Raw genomic sequence first — 20,127 nt, forward strand, 5'->3', positions numbered from 1 at the left:
GAAACATAACAGAAGATTTTAAATTGGGCACTTGCAACTTGCAAGCTTGGTCCCCAACCAGATAAACTAAATTACAGATGAACCAATGAACTAGGGAAAGAAGTCTAACATATTTTAGGGGAAAAATATTTCATGTATCAAGATAATAGATTAACCAAGGATAAATCTGACTAGAGATGCTGGGATGAGAGGAAGAGGCCCTGCTGTTTACATAGCACTGTTTATTTGCTGACATATGCAGTTCATTTTGGCATTGATTTCAGTTGAAGGCGTGTGTATTACTGGCGCAGCTTGAAGTGACACGATGATATCAGAAAGCAACAGGGATGAATGAATAAGGTGAAGTGATTTGTCACCTACAATCCAATGCAACTTGTGAGTTTTACTATTACAGTGCAGGGTAACAACCTCTCTCAAAGTGGTGAACTGTGAATAATGGGGCTATGCATGGCCTTTTCTGTGGCAGAATTTTCTACTTGTCTTTTAATTTTGACAGTGATACTGAGATACAGTTTGATACTATAAAAGTAAGGATGTGTTTGAAACTCCAGAGGAAGGACTACTTTCTAAAATGAGCCAAAACCCTGGAGTTTCCCTGTTTAACCTAAAAAGAGGATAACAAACTAATGTGAAATTTTATGTTTTTTCAGTGAATTTGCTATGCAGTTTTGGCTATTTTTGTGTATTTTCAGCAAAAAAACCCACCTGAATCTGGTGAAAAGCAAGCAACAAAGAACTGTCTCTGTGAGAACTATTGATGGGGAGAGGGCCCTAACAGAGTGATATTTTTCTGGGGGGGAAAATAATCCCTATTTACACAGTGTCTAAAAGCTTACACCTAATTAACGAAGCTTAGATGTAAATAAACCTGACGGTTGTGAGCCTGCAAACCTAAGAGATGTTATTAACATGCTGAGTGTACTATGGACAGGTAGTGTTTTGTTATATTATTGTCTGTTTAGTTTAGGTCATAATATTCAGTATGACTACAGTGCTTAATTCTGCCTGAGAATTTGGGGCAGTTATTCAGGTGATACTCTGGAAGTTGTATTTTCAAAATGTGTATGTTGCAGCTACAGAGTTAAGGGACTAACTGCAGCTAGTTGGTGGCTGCAAAGGCTCTTCTCTGAGGCTCAGGGTCCAAGTGCTTTAGGGAATGATAGACAACACCAAGTAGATGCCTAATGCTGATCTAAAAATGGAGCTTGCAGGAGCTGTTTATGCCTGGCTCTGCAAAGATCCGCTCCTTTTGAGTGGGGCTACATAAGCATTTAGGAATAGGTACTGTGTGGAAAAAAAACCCTAACAGAATAAAGCTGAATTAATTTCATTTTATCTTGTTCTCCTCCACCAGCTGAGGCTGGTTACTTACACAGATTCCTTTGGGGTTTGAAGAAGATTTATTTTCATTTTTTCTGTGTTTAGACACAGAGGAGGAAGAGCTGCTGGTCTGTGAGGTGTTTGTGACAGTGGGCTCCTGGCTGAAGGAGCTGTTGTCACTGCTGTGCCGCCGGTGCACAGGCTCGTCCAAGAGTGGGGACAACGGAGGGGGGAACAGCTTCTCTTCTCTTTTCTTTGTCACCTTCTTCACCGAGCTACTGCTGCTCCTGGGACACAGAGATAAACCAGTTGCACTCACTTCAAAAATATTGGTTAATCCCCCACAGCACAAAACTCTAGATTTTATTTACTGGGAAGCCAGCTCTGCCCTCCAATCTGTCCTGCAGTCCCGTGCCCTCCTTGGTAAGGCACAAGGGGACAGCAGTGAAAACAGAAGAGCAGCCTCTGCCTTTTCAATGACTGCAGAAACCTTCTGCTTTGGAGGACAACTTGCAGTCCATTAGTACAAACTGCACCCAATTTAAATGCTAATTTGAGTCAGTCTTTATTTGAGAGGTCGTAGAGGTTCTGACTCAGCAAAGTGCTGGAAAGTTTTATGCACAGGGTTAGTTCCTTTGACATCAAGTATGACTATTTATGTGTTTAACATTAAGCATCTTTTTAAGAGGTGGATTAGGGCCCACATAAGCAACCTTTGCAAAAAAACCCAAACAGCACATGGCAGCATATGAACCAAAAATAGAATTTATAACAACTATAAAATGATAACCATAACAAGATAAAAATTATTTAACCTCTAGAATAAAACCAATGTTCAGCACTATATTAAAATGATACATTGTAGCTGGCAAAAGCCCTTGAGCAAATATTGGTTGATGAATTGAACGTGATTCAGAAAATGAATGTGGTTTTGACATGAAATCTCAAGTAATATGATAAACTATTGTCTGTTTTATGTACAGAAATTGTTAGCTGGCTAGAAACAGCAGCTGTGATGCACAGTAAAAACAGAAAAAAACCCTGATAGACCTTTCTCCACTTAAATTCATCAAAAAAGAAAAAACCAAACCAAACACCTCACTGACTGCTTAATATGTTACTCTACTCATAGATTTTTATTTCAGGTTCTGTCCCAGCTCAGTCAATGAAGATAACCTGAATTTTAATCTTTTGTTAGACATCTAATATTGTACTACATGATCATTTACTTTTCATGATTATTGACTAAAATTTCAATAACAAATCAAGTCAACAAGAATTTATGTTTTGTTCCCACTTTCGGTCAGTGTCAGGAATTATAGATCAACTTTGCCTCAAAGTAACCTGGGAAAGAGGAGAAAGCGACCCAGGTTTCCTTACTTCTTTTTTTGGTGCTCTCTCTCATTTCAGTCTGGCCTTTTCTGCAGTTTCACTGACAGTATCAATATCTACACCTTGGCCAGTGCCCTACTTGGGACCTTTGATGATACAGAAATATTTTAGGCTTATCTGTGAAACCACAGAGTGAAATCAAACAAGCTCCTCATGTTTTAAAGCTCCTCTACCCAAAACTACTTTAATTCAGCTGAAGCAGAGTTAAAAATATCTTATTTGAAACCCTCTGATATAAAAGATCTTAGACTGAAGAAATAAAACAAGCTCTAATTCATATTGCCTTACTAGGATGGGTGCTGTCCTGCTTGGAAAACAAATGGGTCTGAAGAAGATCAAAGACAAAGAACCATGTTGGAATAGACCGGCAGTTCTTCAAGGAGATGGATTTTATGCACATGTGGTCCTGCAATATGTCCTCCAAAAGGTCTCACTCAAAGCTCCATCTGTTCGCTTTCTGACCCCCAAAGGGCATTTTGGAACTCAGACAAGCTACCATAGTTATAGCACAGCAACACTCTGAACTTTTTCCAGAGGAAAGTTTTCCAAAGGAGGGTGAGCACTGCCCTGACAAAGCCTGCAAGTGTTCTTGGATTGTACAGCAGCAAAGACACAGTTAATGAAACACCTGGAAGCAGAACCCAAACCCCTGCCTCCCAAGCACATGCCCTGCACAGGGCACCCTGAACATGCACTCATGGGTGGGAACACAGAGCAAAGTGGTTTTCTGTGCCGCTGTGCACGGAGCAGTTTGGAGCTCTTCACTATTTTAAACTTCACCAGTTCACTTCATCTTTGGGCTCGGACACAAGATGGGGCAAACCAAGGAACAGGTGCAGCTACTCAACTCTGGCACATAAATCATGTTGGAAGAATTAACCACAAAAGAAAAGGCACTGGAGGATATTTCTTCTACATAACTTACATTTAACTCCACCCCCCCAACAACACAGTTTTAATTGTCTGTTGGTTTTTTCTTTCTTTTCTTCCCCTATTGGCCACTTAATCCTACGAGTTTTTGCAGGAATTAAGCTGATAATTTATTTAGCAATGTTACCTCCCTTAGATTTACGCTAAAGCATTTATGTTAACAATAACCTCCATGAAATAGGTTGTTACCAGCAGTTAACCAGATTGTCACTTTGCTTTGGGCTGTTAATGGCCTAAGAAACTGATCTTTGATTGCAGGAATCGCTAATTTTGAATGAATTTATTGCAATAATTACTGAGACTCAATGGTTTAATTTGCTGACATGATTGTTAGTTAAAATATATTTAAAATCTAGGGAGAAACACAATAAAAGTGCACGGAAAAACTACAAGCAGAACTGATGGTCTTGTGGCTGCAGGGTTTAATTTTTTGTGTCTAAAAAAGGCCAATTATCAAAGAAGAAGGTTCCCCATCTGCTTTTTTTTTTCCCCAGCCTGGTTTCTTTTAGGGTAGAAAGCAAGCAAGCAAGTAGGCAACAAGAGGTCAGTGCATGAAGAAGGGAGAATTTCCAGCTACTCTCATGTTTCAAGCTGCACTTCTTTGCCCTTTCTTTATCCTCTCCTTGTGGTATGCAGTGGTGTCTCTGGCCTGTTAGTGAGACAAAGCCACTGTCTGTACCAGACACTTGGCTTTCCTTTGCCTCTACTCCCCCAGCCCACAATCAAATGCTGCACATTGATGGTGTATCTGACTTTTTGCAAGGGGTTTGCAGGGAAAGGTCACTCCCAAATTAGCCTGGACCATATGGCAGCACCTGAACGGAGCTAAAGTCATTGTCATAGATGTGAAGGCTGCCTGTGCCATGAAGGAACCCCAATGAATGCTGCTGTGACTACCCAAGGGATCAACTTATACATATTGCCAAATAAGGTGCATCTTCAACTAAAGGTCAAACAAAAGGGAACAGGAAATTTCAAAAAACAGAAATGCAGAAATGCTTGCCTCAGACAGATTTCTAGCATGCCTGCTAGATGGTGGGCATGTTTCACTGGTACGAGTCCAGTTTGACTCACAGTTTGCACCACCAAGCAACTCCCTGTGTTGTTACAAAAAGCCAAATACTGGTGGGTAGTGCTCTGTCTGGACTGGGTCTACCACTCAAATATTCAGATATAAATGGTATTCAGCAGCACATCAAATTAGTGCTTAAATTAAAATTAGAGTGCCAAGCAAGTAAATGAAAGTAAGCAATCCTCTGTTGCAAAGCAGGCAGCTGATCTGACAAAAATTCAGCTTCACAGAAGTGTTTCAGCGTATTCCTATGAAAACACTGAAACACCTATTCCTTCATTTGCTGTAAGCATCAGAAATAAGGGAAATACAGTGGCAATAGTTTGAATAGTATATTTTAAGTGTCAGGTCAGATTTTGGGAAAGGCATCAGCCCCTGAGGATGTGAGGGAAGGAACAGAGAGGTAACTATGGCTTATACAATGACTACCTAATACAAACCTGCCCTCTGGTTGTGCAAGCGCCTTTTGAGTTCACAACTGACCATTTGAAATTTCTGAACTCAAACTGTACATGCAGTCATAGAAACTTGTGGAAATTAGGCATAGAATTGCCCTTATTAGACACTTGACCCTTTAAAGATTAATTGTACATCTTTGCTTGCTTTATTGAGCCCATATATTTAGGGAAAGACAATGATAGAAATGTATCCAAATACCTAAACTATAGCAAGGGAGACAATGGGAGCTGTGAAAGCACAGGTGTGACCTATACCTCCCTGATTCCTCCAGACTCCTGAATGCCTCGAAATTTTGGCCCAGAGATCATCATCTTTCTGTCAAAACACTCTCGTATCTATAAAAAAGCCTAATAAAAATCTCCAGTGCCTGTCTTGAGGAACTTGGCTTAGTGGCACAGTGATCAAGTTCTAATGGGAGAGACCTACATTTCCTACGAAGTGACAACATCCACCATGAGACTTAACACCTTCTTAAGGGATGAAGATCATCATCACACCTGCAGCTGACTCACCCTCATTTCTCAAAGTCCTTATATAGAGCTCTAAAAGAAAACTTAGAACTTTTGGGAATAAAAGGCCAAATGGGAAAGCCTGTCTTTCAACCTTTTACCCCTGAAGTTTTATTTTCCCCCATGCTCTTGAACAGTGGACTTTCTTCTGCCTCCCCTTAAAATTTTACTTAACTCTCTGGAGAACAGAACCACTCCTGACTGCTTAAAAATGAAATTTTTCAATTTCTAGAAATTTGTCTTCACACAGTTCATTCAGGTCCCTGATCTTTTGGGAAATACATTGATCTGTACTCAGTTGCATGTCTCTGGGAGTTGAAAACCTGAACTATCAAAAAGTATTGCAATTTTTTCAAGCAAACTCAGAAAACACTAGTAAAAAATGCAGTGTGATCCAGGCCTCAGTTACTGCCGTGGAAAAGAAGTCAGAAAATTGTGCTTCAAAACTTCAGGCAGATGAGAGAAAAAGCCAGCATATGGAAATAACTATTGATGGACACAATTATGTTTTAAGAGAGAATACCAAAGGGTTGAAAGCTCTGAGGAATCAAATTAATGACCTGGAAAACAAGCTCAAATTAAGAAACATCAGGTTGGGGGTGGATGCTTAGGGCCTGATGGTGACAACAATAGAAAGATTTTTTTTTTAATGGATTGTGGAGGTGTTGGGGATGGATAATCCTTGATTCCCTCTGCAATATATCTCTGCTCATTGTATTTCTAGCAACGACAATCAGGCAACACCCATCACGATCTGTATCAAATGTGCAACATGTTACAGATCCCACTGTAACTTTTAACTCATCTTCTTTTTCCAGACTCCAACTCTGATTTTCTCAGTGGCTGAATGAGGGGCTAGTCCACAGTCTGAAGTTACTGCATAATGACACCAGAATAAACAAAACGATGCTCAACCTTCTTTAGGGATTTTAAAATTAGTGTGCTATTTCATAAATTATTTCTAAACTTAATCTAAATTTAGCTATCCTCACATTGTTTTCAGAAGCACATTGTGATTTTGATTCTTCACTTATCCTAGTGCGAAGCAGAAAGAAGTACTCATCTCAAAATCATAAAAGCACAAAATTGGTAACAGAAGGGAACTGGACTCTTCGGCTATTTATAGAATGTTAACCTTGTGACTCTGTAATCAGAATCAATATTTATGTGGCACCTGTTTGCTCAAGCATTATAGCCATCTCTGAAAGACACTCTGAAAGGCACAAACTATTGGATGGTGTACCTGCTGAGACACAAAGCACGTATCTGAGACACTTGGGATGGTTACCCCTGGCATTGCTGTACACACAGTTAAAACAAAGAGGCAATGAACATGAGGCAAAGTCACTATTTTGTTCAATAAAACTGGGAACTGTCTCTTAGGAAAATGATTTAAAAAAAATAATTCCAGGCAATCAAATAAATACCACTTTTAGCAGGATTCTCTATCCATAGAGTTTAAAGGTGATAGAGGCAAGAAAGAACATTGGAAGGGGGTTGAAGAGTACACCAGGACTGTGGTGGCATCCTGAAGTCCTGCAGTCCATCAGAAGGAGGAATGAATCTCCTCCAAAACCATGTGGATTCTCTTCCTGATGGATGGGAATACCAAGCCCATCTGACTCTACGGACAAAGACATACAGAACAGCACTATGAAATCCCTCAAGAATGTTATGTCAAAAATCCACTTACTCTTTAGTGCTGCTTATTCTGTGGTTCGGTATTGGAGAAATACAAGGTGGGAGCAGGCAGGAAGCCGGAGGGTCCTCCAGGCGCTGCTTCTTGCTTTCAACAAAGGTATCCAGGCTTTCCGTCTGCTTTAATAAAAAAGATGGAGAATAAAAGATCCAGCATTTATGCACAACTTCACTGGCCATTGAGAGGGCCTCAGGAATCTCAGTGTATTTCCTTTATAGCAGCAGCAGTTAAACTACTGGTCTAAGAGAAGTGAAAGTCACCTGAAATCAGGGCTAAATGTGCTCTGAACACATGACATGAAGTTATGTAACAAGTGACATAGGAGATAATTAGGAAGCAAAATGTCTCATGTGCTAAAGTTATCTTCTGTACTGCACTGGAATTTAATTAATAATTCAGATGCAATGACTTGATAGCACCAAACCTTATTCAAGTAAATAGCTTTTACTCATTGACCTAATAGATGTTGATGGGAAAACTTCTCTGAGTAAGTATTCCTCACAGGACTAGGAGTAGAGGACTGAGCTGGGGTAGTCATTAACAGCAATAGCTCATTTGAAATTTGCTTTGGAAGCCTCCCTGATGCATGACTTTTGTGCCTGACCTAGGATGACACAAGCAAAGCTGATTATTGCTCTGTCGCTGGAACCTTCATATCAGCCTTGAGCCCACTAGTAGATGGATAAAATAAATCTTTTAATAGCATGATTTAGAAACACAAATTAGTGTCTCCCTACCCTGCTTTAACTCTTGGTATACCCTCAAGTTATCCTAATTGGCTTGTTTCCCCTTGGCTAGCGTGAACAATCACATTGCAACTGAAGGGGCTGATCAGAGTCCAGCTTATGCTTGCACAGGCCCAGAGCAAGATTCTGCATTTTGTTACTTTCTGAATCAAAGTCTCAGTTAAGGAAATTATGAGGCTCCAACTTTCATATAACACCCCCTTATTGTTTTTTCCCCTGGGAGCCCTCACTTTAGTTGCCAATACTACAGTTGTGTTTTAGTCAAGATTCCTTCTCCATGATACAGACACTCCACTAAGTTACCCAGGAACAATTATTTATATATAAATTTTTATATATATATATATATTTATATTTATATTTATATTATTAATATATAGTTAATATGCACCCCGGTGTACTTATACATACACATAAGTATGGACATTTATACATCCCTCTCCTCTTTTTTTCTCCTTCCTTCTTGCATCTCTGTAGTGTGCAGCTAGAAGATATATTGAATAAAAACCTGCTGAGTTTACTCATGTGATTATTTCCACTTAATTCAACAGGGAAGGAGCCAGTGCAGTGACTCATTTAGGCAGGGGTGCAGACCCTGTGTCTGCCTGGCATCGTCTGTTATTGTCTTGCATTAATTCTCTCGTACCATTGGACTGCTCAAACTCAGGATTTCAAGAAGTCCATCGCAACAGAGAGCTGAAGTCATATTCACGATGATTTATAAAATTTGGGGTATAAAAAAAATACATTTTGATGACTTCTCACTGGCAGACTAGAGTACAAGCATTTCAGCTGGAAAAACTGACTACAAAAATTCATTTAGGACATAAAACTTCAGTTTCTTTTCTGAAAACACATTTAGTTTGAAGTGCAATGTCATATCCCACAAGATAGGGTACCCTTGGGCATAAATAACATAAAACACATGATAAAACATAATGCCTTCAGTCAAAATATATTTGCTTTTTCAGGTAGCTGTGTAGAGAAAGCAGCTAGTTAAGTAAATTATATTTCTATGAATCACATTTGTTTTTACCACAAAACAATATAAAAACTAAATTCACCAGGAGCATAAGCAAGCACCATTCCATTGACTTTGATGAAGCTTGTTTAAACCAGCAGTGAAAATGCCTGAATTCTGCAGACAATGAACCCCTCCCTTCCAAACAGAAGTCACATTTTCTGAGTATGGCTGAAACTGTACCAATATGAAATCACCACTTTCTGCAGATTACAGAGCACTGGAAACTAACAGGCGAGTGAGCAAATACAGTGAAAAAGCTTGTAAGACAAATCTCAAAAAATACATTGTTTATTGATTTTGTCGGCTGGGGTTTGCTTTTTACTAGTTTCTGATGTTAATTTGGAGTGCACTTGTAAATGTCTGTCCTTTGTAAAACCAATCAAGCCTCAGTGCTGTGATGCCTCCCCATAGCCCAGCTGCAGGTGCAGTGACGAATCACTGCCTGTGGTCCTGACTTCCAGGGTGCACAGAAACTCAAGTGTTTTCCTTTAAACAATGAAAGTGACTTACCTTGTGTTTCCTTTTGGATTTTGTGGAGGGTTTTTCAGCTGCTGGGGTAGGGGACTCTCGAGATGGTCGCCTGTGTTTCACATTTGCCTCTCTTGGTTCGCTTTTCACAGACGTGGTCTCAAAAGTTTCCTGTCCAGGTATCCTAGAGAGTAAACTAAGGTCTATTTTCACCCACAGAGATTTGAGTTCTTCATATTCTCTCAGTGGGGACAGAAGCTCATTTTGTACAATTGGGATAGGAGAAAAGAGCTGCTCCTCCAGGTCATTGCTGGTCTGGTCGATGGATGTGTTGCTGCCATTGCTCGTTAAGCTACTTACGCTGAGGATGTTACTGCCAGAGTCCTTCACTTTGACACCAGTGCCAGACCCAGTGCAGGCTGGCAGCACCTTCGCCTGCAAGCTCTCCTCCTGGTCTGTGTTTGAGTCAGAAGTAGATGAATCTGTTTCAATGAATTCCCGGGACTTTGGGACAATTTTGCTGGGGCCTCTGTACTTTTTCTTCTCTGAAGTGAGACCTGTGCTAGTTCGTGGTTCTTTCCTTGGAGCTGTCTTCCCAACTGCTGCTTTAGTTCGAACCTTTGGCTGCTCGGGGGGTTCCTGTGTGTCTTTTTCTTTGGGAGTGTTGCTGGTATTATTTGGTTTGGGCCAGTTATACTCTTCTACACTGGAAGTCCTTTCTACCTTTTTGGGTTGCTTTTTCCCAGTAGTCCTTTGTGAAGCTGGCTCATTATGAGCTGGTGACTTCTGCTTGGAGCTTTTTGCCTCTGGGGTTTTCTGGGCAACCCGTGGTTTGGCTTTCTCTCGGATGGGACTAAGGATCGCCCGGTCTTTGGAATCGCTCGGGGGCAGGCTGCTGTTGAGCTTCCCTTTGTTTGGCCCTTCGGCCTGCTGGTTGCTCTGGGCCTGGGAGCTGCTCTCGCTGTGAGGCTCATTTTGATTGTTGATGATGGTCTTGTTGTGGGGGTTCACCTTATTTAGCCATTTATCCAGCTGCCATTTGTTTGTTGAGGGGGGTTCAGGCTGCAGATTGAAGGATGACAAGGAACAAATCTCAGACAGAAGCAGTGCTTTTCCCTTTAAAAGAGAACTTTTTTAATGTACCCTTTTATTTCAGTCAACTAGTGGTGACTGCTAGTTTTATGGGAGTATTTATGGAGTATTTATGGTTAATTAGGCTTCCTTATCTGGTTTACAATGTGGCCCTGGAGAAATTTAATACAACTAAAAAGTTTAGCTAGTCCCTGAAGACATAGTTTTGTCATGTTGCCTTTCCTTAGTCCCAGCTGAATACTGTGTCAATAAAATCTTCTCTAGCTACTGGCAAAAATCTAAATATTTCTTTAAAGCAATTCAAATGCAGGCCAGAAAGATTCTTCCAAAACCTAGAATGAGTATGTGGGCCACACATGTGAAACAGCAAAGGGAAAAGAAGTCAACAGCATCAAACAGCACAGAACTCCAACATCCCCCTAAGAGGGAGCAGGACTTTGTTCCCCTCCACGCCTCCCCCTCTGGAGAGAGCTGCGATGGCCGTACCTCTGGCGTGGCACTGCGCGACTCCTCGTTGCACTCGCTGTCGCTGGAGCTGCTCTCGCTGTCGGAGTCGGACTCAGAGCTGCTCTCGGACTCGCTGGAGCTGCCGGAGCCGCCGCTGGAATGGGCCAAGCCGGTGGCGTGTGCCGCTGGCACGGGCAGGCTGCTGTGGGGACAAGAGCCTCTCTTAGGGTGCTCCTGGCTTTTTGCAAGTGTTGCCCTGGGGGAAACCACCCAGTGAACCCCGTTCACACCGAATGTCCTCAGCGTCACCTCCCTCTCCTGCAGTGCAGACCCATGAGAGCTCCAGGGGCTGTGCCACCGTGGAGTCACCAGAGGAGCTGGTTGGGTTTGTGACTCATGGGACACATTGATTATGTTAATAACATTACCATCATCATCACCCTCCAGTAAGAAACACCTCAGTGTCACAAGCCTGAGCTTATTAGGCCAATGATTGCAAAAACTAACAATCACACTTAAATAATTCAATAATGGAATCATGGTTTCTTCATTTTTTGCCAGCTCATTTATAATTTATGACCAAAGGAAGGACATCAGGCAACTAATATTGGACAGGACATTTTAAAAATTAATTTTAATGAATACTTTTACACTGCAGTGTACAAAAACTATGTACTTTTGACAAGCCTCCAGGGAGTGCCCAAGAATTTTTTATTTATCGCTTTTTTCCCTCTCATATTTATGATAATGCAGTGAGAAAATAGCATTCATGCTGAAAATAAGCCTCTCTGTGAAACCTATTTTTCTGCATGTTCAACTGTCCTCCAAGATGTATTTGTTAGCAGTGTGCTGAGTGTCATTGTTTTTCTTCAGCATTTGTTTCTAATCCGAGGTCAGATGACCCCAGCTTTTAGCACTACAGAATTCTGCCGGTCTGAGTCTTTATAAACTCATCTTTAATTTCAACTTTTTTGTCAGGGAGATAACCATAAGGTTTTATGTCTCCTCAGCTGATCTATACGGGGACTTTTTGATGATTGATTTTAAATTTGTGAAGCTGACAAAGCAAAGTGTTTGAAAATTGACACCATTTGCTAGTATACCTTTATGGATATTCAATACTTCACCTTAATATATCATACACTGTGTGTGTCCCATACTGAGTGATCCATAGATGCCTACAAGATATAATACAGCTTTGCCTCTGTTTCTATCTGCTTTTCTATTTTCCTCCAAGAAGGATTCAACTAAGCCAAGTCCACGCCTTCCTTCCCTTTTCAAACCAAGATGTTCTGTGCATCAAGATGCCCTCTTAAAAAACCACAGTAACCAAGAAACCGGAAAAGCCAGGAAAAAAAGAAAAAAACTGGAAAAGCCAGAACAAACTGATGTGTGACCCTGCTCTGCTAGAATCTTTACAAGCATTGCCATTGGCTTCTGTGACAATAATAGATGGACTTTAATTTTCTTCTTACACTAAGCTACTTTCTCTCCCTCCTTGTTGGTAAAACCTATCGCTTACACCGCGGTTGGTAACAAAACTGTCTCTTTGAGCCTTGCAATGGCCCTGCAGTGCCCATTGACAAAACAGCTTGGTGCTTTAGGGTGCATTAATGAAACAAAATTACTCACTTGGGTAATTGCTACAGATCACTAACTTTGTTGCTCATTAAGTCCATACACTTTTTTATTTTTTTTTAATTCTTCTAGAGGCTCCTTACTCAACTGACTCAAGTAGAGCTCCTCAGAAAATTTCAACTGGAAGTAAAAGGCAATTCAAAGAACAGACGATGAAAACATATAGGCATTTCCAAAAGTATTACGGGAAACTAACCACTGCTGAATTAAAATGGATCTTACATTTTGTATTTAATGTAATTATTTTTGAAAACCATTTGTGCACTTGTATTTCTTCCTTTACCCCTCCTTTTCAGTGAAGCTCGAGAAAGTGCAAGAAAACACATTTTTCATGCAATTTTTTTAACAGTAAACAAGGAAACAGAAAAGTGGAGAAATGTTTTTGTAAGGGTGTTTGCCTTTCACATCAGTATCTTGTAATTTTGGTCTTGTATTTTCTACTTGGAAAACTAATAATAGATGAAAACTGAGCTTTTCTATTTCATTGCAAATATTTCCAAGAAGAATAGAATAAAATAGAAAATACCACAAGGATACCCAAACTGAGGAGACAGACATGGGAATTCCATTCTACAATGCCAGAATGAAGCACCAGCCTTGAAAAAAAGTGTTATTTATGGAATTATCAGAAGACTGAAGTTTTAATTTAAAAACGGCTTCTCCCCTAAATCTGAGAGCTTCTCTGCAGTGGTTTGTGCCCAGGCGACCTCCACACAGAGGGGTGTGTGTGGGGCTGCTCACACATCTGTGCACATCTGCCTAAGGACATGCTCTGCTCTCAGGGCTGGCACGTCTGCTCTCATTAGGACAACTGATGTAAAGAATAACACCTCTTATATTAGATCAAAGAAGGGAAAGGCAGTGCCCCAGCCAGACCTTTCCAGCCTTTAAACACAACCTACCTCTCAGCACGCTGGGACTAACATTGTAGCTGGGATGTGCTCACAAAACAACAGGAGTTGTTCTGGAGCAGACTGCAACTGTCTGACAAAGAACTCAAAGGGCAGAATAAAACCATAGAAATAGATAGCAGCTCCAATCTGGCCTTATTTTCTTTCTTTCTGCACACCAGCCTCAGGAAAAGCTACCGTGTGCCAAACATTACTGAGTAACACAGCTCAGCAAGCATGCAGGAACCAGACAGGCTCAAAATAATGTTTTTCATACAAAATACAATGAGGTCATATTTGTCTTTCATCTGGGATAATAAAATTATGCCTTGGCTACACTGGGCAGTTTCATGCTGAAGGCATCATTGCTGATCCTCATTACTAAAGTAGAAGCATTCATTTTCATCATGTGCTTTGGGTTGAGAGCAACTGTGTATGCTTTGCAAAACAATTAGATAAGACCCAAAATGCCTTTCTTAGCATCTCACCATACTAAAGACAGATCCTTGTACATAGATACAAGCACAATCAACTTCTTACAAAGCAGTTCAGCAGAGAAGAAAAAAAGTACACATACATTTCACAAATAAGTGCATGAAAAAGAAATCTTTGCTTCCAATAAAATGAGTTTAGTAGATATTCTGGATTGCCTTTTGTGATTTTTTTTCCTTAAATAAAATGCATCTCTTAGTTCAAAAATACTTGGTTTGAACTCTTTCCAGAGATTTCTGCAGATTTAAAGTTCAATCATGTTTTGAAAGATGTTGGGCTAGATTCTGCAATTCAAGCAGCTGTTATACAAATAAACTGGGCTTCCTCACATAGGTACTGGGGATTGCCTCTTGAAGAGACTTTCAAAGCAAGTTTTGTTATGTTGCTAAGATCCAGACAAGGAATGCCAGTCCAGACAAGGTTTAAAACGGGTTTAAAGCATTTTATCATCAGACACAAGTCCTCAAAGTGACTAAAGGGGGCAGGAAGGACTGGTATTTGAAACTATTGAATTTTTATTTCCCAGCAGGAGATGAGCACTCATATTGTTCCTCAGTGTTTGAGTGGACAATGTTTTTATTTCATGTGAACTGGAAAAAAAAAATTAATAAAAACAATGCTGCACAATGGAACACAGCATTGTTTGGGTAAATAACACTTAGAAGAAAGCCAGTTCATTATTATCACTTGAGATTGGAGGCCCCTACTGAGACCAGTGACCTGCTGTGCTGGATCTGTGTAAATACATGATGAGGCACAGTCCTTGGGCCAAAGAGCTTGCAAGGCAAACACACAAAGCAAACAGCCGAGGTATTACAGTCATCCTCATACTCAGTGTGGGCCTGTCACATTCTCCAAGTGCAAGGCCTCTCTGCAGTTAATAGAAACATCAGCTTTGCCCTCCTTTTAGGTTTGTTCTCCTCATTTTCCAAGCCCTGTGCTCAGCACTTGAGCTGAGTCCTGCAGGGCAGTCAGACGAGCTCTGCCTGACCCAGAGCAGAGATGTGCAATGGCTCGGCAGGGAGACCCCCGGGACTCAGGCCAGACGGGTCAGTGCCTGCTCACCCCTGTCCCGAGGAGCTCCTCCTGTGCTGTGGAGATGAGAGCCCTGGAGTGACACCCACACTGCAGGGGGAAGGGGAACGAGGCCTCTGTCCCTTGCAAAGGTCACCATGATGATGTCTCCAGCTGCCTGCAGACTGGTAAGCTGGGATCCTTTCTGACAGAAGAGACCTGCACATCTGGAAGCAATCTGGAAGAAAGCTCTTCTGCAGCACCTTCACCCATCTCCCTTCTTGTGCTTTCACAGAGCAAGCGTTTCCCTTGTCCCTGACGATTGTGCACAGCATGGCCACAAAGTATGAGACAAAAAATGCCTTGAAGGAGGGGACAAACACCAGTACCGCCAGTACCACCAGTACCTGGAGTAGTTTTCAGCTCTTGCTGAGCTCAAACTTCACTACAGAGCAGCTGAGACTTGCAGGTGTGTGGCTGCTGATGGCTCCTGGTGAGGAGCTGCACTGACCTCATCACATACCAACCATCTTTCTCTCACTGCAGTTCACTGGTACGGGTGCTCTGCCCAAATTCAAATGTCAGCCTGAAGCTCGTCTGTTTTTCAAGTCATGGGTTGTTTTTCCAAAGCCAATTAAAGCAGACATAGAATTATTATGTGTCTGGATCATTATGCTGCATAGAGAACCAAAGGCCTGATACATGGCTTACGCTTTTTTTGTTCTTGTTGTCATCTAGACCATTATATTGTTTTCAACATATAATTTACTCTACTGTTGTTATAAATGATCTTCAAAATTAAACCTGCTAGCTACAACAAAGATAATGTGAAATACTCAAGCTCATTAACCTCTAATAAGAAAAATAATAAACTTTTAACCTTGTAAATACAGATGTAAAAAAAAAAAAAAAAGGTATAATTCAGACTACCGCAGTAAAACTCATCAAGGAACAAAACTTCCTAACAAGTCCTTAGCTATCTCCCTGAACCTTCTCCCAATTAGATGTAGTCATATTAATTGCTGTGAAGAGAATCTGGCAAATAGATGCTGCTCTCCAACAATAGGTTTATTCATTCCAACCCCTCCTTTTTAGGGTAATGATGAATTGGGCACTTGTTCCACTGCTCTACTCAGAAATCAAAATGTAAACTTAGAGAAAGCAGAGTGTTGCTGGGCAGTGGGAAATTGTAGATGGGAAGTGACCAGTGAGTCAACAGTACATCCACGCTGGTAATGTATTTCCATTAGAAGCAGCACTCTACAAAGGCTGCTTTACTGCACAAGCCTATATTTAGGGAAAATTCAACCAATGAAATCTGGAAAGAGCAAGGTCTATGCCGGAAAACTGACTACAGGCTTGACAGAGTGCCTGATCTTCCTGTTGAGGCACTGGATTGGGACTGAGATGAATTTTGCTTTGTGTCTGAGAAGAAAATATGTCTGTGCATCAGTTCCTGCTGAGTAAAAGAGAGGCTATGTGGCCTATCCTTAATCTGGCTTGCCTATTTAAAATGCGGATTCCTGAGAACAAAGAGTCTGATTACAAAGGGCACTGAAAATTGGGCGCCCAGCTCTGATCAAGACTTTTGTGCACTCAACCACACTGCAGCATCTACCAGAGCAGACAGCACTTGCTCTTGTTTGCATACTGTTGTAGTTCCACTCCCTACATTTTATTTGAAGAGACAGAAGAACAAACCCTCTCAAGCTGTTTAGAAGCCAGCCCTATCTCTCCTTTGGATCTGTTTCTACAGAAAACCTGCAAACCTGATGGGCATTACTTGGGAGTTACTGGACTCACTGAATTCTGCATAAAAAAGGCTGTTTCATTATTCTAGCAGATAATAATAGAGCAGCATCTAGCAGATTAATATTTAGTGTCAGAATTTAATACCATAACTGTTCAATAACGAAGTTTTATTTCTCTTCTATTCTTACACCATTATCAGGAAGTAATATTCTCTTCTAATTTGAAAGTGAGCTGCCATTTTTTTTATAATGAATTGTTCATATCTTTATCTTCAAACTTATATACGACTGCCATTAGATTGCTTTTTAAAGAAAAGGATTGCTCTGGATGATTTGTTCACTGCCTTTCCACTGGTTAGTATTAAATTATTTAACATCAGGCTGGTAGAATTCAAATCTAAACTTTCAAAGATTGGGTTGACACAGGAACTGAAAACCTGTATCAAGGCTTTTAAAATATTAATCAGCACCCAGGTCAATGAAATGAAATAAGGTGTGGAAATTGTTGCTTCAGCTAACATTAGCACGTGTAGTAAGACATCACTTATGATGGCTCTCTCATGTCAAAACACATGGAAAGGGAAAATGTCTCTAATATGTTATTCACGATGTGGCAGCTGATCTGCCTGTATCAATGCTGAGCACTGTAATGCAAGTAGCAGTTCTGATTTATTTTGAGGGGGAGGGTAATTTACAAGATGTTGTATGTAAAAAGCCACAGTCTCATTTTACTGTGTTTAAAAGTAACTGTTTTAATCAAAGACTGTTTATAACAAGGTTGATAGAGTTACTGAAACAGATTTTTTTCATATACATATAACCCTTTTATACTTCCAGCTTTAAAGACCATAAAAAAGGATAGTAAAGATGAAAGAAATAAAAAGAATGACAGAGCTAACTCCTATGAGCCACAATCTATGTCAAAGCAGAACTAAAGTGATTGACAGCTTGCATTAGTAATGAATAGAGTGGGGAAAAGCTGCCAAGAATCCGTAACAAGGTCAAAGCCTTCCAATAAAGAATTACATTAGCCACAAATCCTAGGTGGAACTGTGTATATACTTCTGCAATGTGACTTTAACCATGGCACTGTTTCTCCTGTCCTATTCTGACTCTTTTCTAGGTTTTATTCCTGGTCTTCAGTAAGTTCTGACTCCATCACACCTGCGATAAAGAACAGGTGTAACATACCAAACTATGACATTATAAAAAACAAACAGAAGAGGAGGAATTTTAATGCCACATCTCTAATGGTGCACATAAAAAACTTTCTGAACTGTTGGTATGGTAATCACTCTCCTTCCAATATCATAGCGCTGTTATACACACTTGATGTGGAAGAGAAGGGGATTTTGCATATTAAAAGCAATATTGTATCCATGATTCGTGCATGCATCACTCCACTCACCTCAGAGTTTAGAAACAATTTTGTGAGCACAATATTATTCAGGGAATGCAATGTATGTAGGCTTTTTGATGTACAATATTTTCGTGAATAGATTCAAGTGTCAGAGAGCATTATTTGTAGTGTGCCCTGATGTGCTACTGTTTGCCTGGCATCTGGAAGAACAAGAATACTCTCTCTTCCTGTGAGACTCCAAAGGGTCTCATTTGATGTAAATGGAACCACTTTATTATATCAATATTGCCCCACTGAATCAAGCTAGATATGAGGATTGATACACAGGAACTTCTTTATTTTCCGCAAAGGAAATCCTGGAATACTGCATCTTTCAGTACACTTTGTGAATCTTCTGTGGAAGTGTAGAAGCACATATTTGTCCCTCTACTGTTCACAATTTCAAGTTAACATAAAATGGTTTTTAATGAGTCAGTTATTTACACTTTGATTTTCTTTACTACAGCAGAAAGTCCAAGTGTGGTCACGATAAAAACCATCCAAAGAGAACCTCTAAAAGCAAAGTGTTGTGTTTTTTTTCTCATTCATGTATGGCAGAAACTTGGGCACGTAACATTCTAAAAGAATTACCCTTCTCATTTTAACTCAGTTCTGCTTCAGTTCTAACTGAAAACAGAATACAGCTTGCAGAGCCCAGTGGGAAGAGAACTGTGGGCTATGGCACCAAATCACACTGGTGCAGATGAATCCACACGACACCTCCAACTCTTCAACATTTCCAGTCTCATCTGTTATCTGAGGAAAGCTAATTTTACTATGCTGAGCAACCAAGGAGTAAGAAAACATTAGAAAGTAGGAGGGTTTTTTCTTTCCCCATGTAAAACAACTCCTCTGAGCTTGAAAAGGTGCCAAAAGGCATATCCTGATCTTCCAGATCTTTACAGCACACATGCAGTCATTTACACCTGCGCACTGAACAAGTGTCCTACATGAGCTCACGAAACCATTGGAGGGTCTCCTCTCTAGGGGAATCCCTTGGGAGCAGACCAGCAATACAACCAGTTTCAGACCAGAGCAAAGGGGAGGAATTGGGAACACAAGCAAGAGGAGGAAAAAAAGCCTGTTGCAGGATGTTAATGCTGTCCTTATTTAGAAAAGACCCAAGATTGCTCCAACTGTGGTTATTGTCAGGAGCACGATGAGTAGAACAAGCAATACAGAAAGGGGCAGAGATAAAAACTGAGTACAATCAGAACAAATTGGGTAATATTCTACTCAATGAGCTTCAGCTGCTCACAAACTGGTAGCAATCTCCATGCATTATGCACTGTAGAAAGCATGAAACAGCAGGATTGGTGCTACAGGCATGGGTGGCTCATAGGCATGTACTCAAATGACTAAGGCACAAATAATCCACCTCTGTGGAGATGACTGCTGCACCTTTGTAAAGAGAGACAGCCCCGTGGTTACAGAACCAGTCCCACACTTCAGAATACTGGTTCAATTCCTGTGTCTCCCTGGGATTCAATGGGCAAAATAATTGAATTCCTGGCACTTTGCCCTGTTATTAATACATACAGTATTGTGAGACTCCAAGCATATTTACGTTCATCAGATTGAATTTGTAATAACAGGGACCACAGAAGTACACAGGCACTCATGAAAACCACAAGTAGACACTTCGTTTCACTGCTACTGCCATAACAGTAAAAAGGAATCATCATTATTAATAATGGGCAATTACTCTGAAATAGTTTTTGAAGAAGTATTCCTAAAGGCACATGATGAATTTATGGCACACCACCAGAGCCTTTCATGGATATA

The 20,127-nt window shown here is 40.6% G+C and overlaps 1 protein-coding gene across 8 annotated transcripts in view; it reads right to left on the reverse strand.

The window, feature by feature from the left end:
• The window catches only part of AFF2 (AF4/FMR2 family member 2), a 336,455-nt gene that overhangs the window by 30,072 nt on the left and 286,256 nt on the right, over nucleotides 1-20,127 (reverse strand). For 3 of the 8 annotated variants that reach the window (XM_032124427.1, XM_032124424.1, XM_032124426.1), the window contains exons 10-13: nucleotides 11,198-11,414; nucleotides 9,662-10,681; nucleotides 7,376-7,500; nucleotides 1,373-1,607 (exon numbers count right to left, since the gene is read on the reverse strand). In XM_032124427.1, the coding sequence (XP_031980318.1) occupies nucleotides 1,373-1,607; nucleotides 7,376-7,500; nucleotides 9,662-10,681; nucleotides 11,198-11,414 (1,597 nt within the window). The remainder of the gene's footprint in view (nucleotides 1-1,372; nucleotides 1,608-7,375; nucleotides 7,501-9,661; nucleotides 10,682-11,197; nucleotides 11,415-20,127) is intronic. The other 5 variants (XM_032124429.1, XM_032124432.1, XM_032124430.1 and 2 more) reach the window with 4 other exon arrangements.

The sequence above is a fragment of the Corvus moneduloides genome, chromosome 14 (genome assembly GCF_009650955.1).
Source record: "Corvus moneduloides isolate bCorMon1 chromosome 14, bCorMon1.pri, whole genome shotgun sequence".
NCBI lineage: Eukaryota > Metazoa > Chordata > Aves > Passeriformes > Corvidae > Corvus > Corvus moneduloides.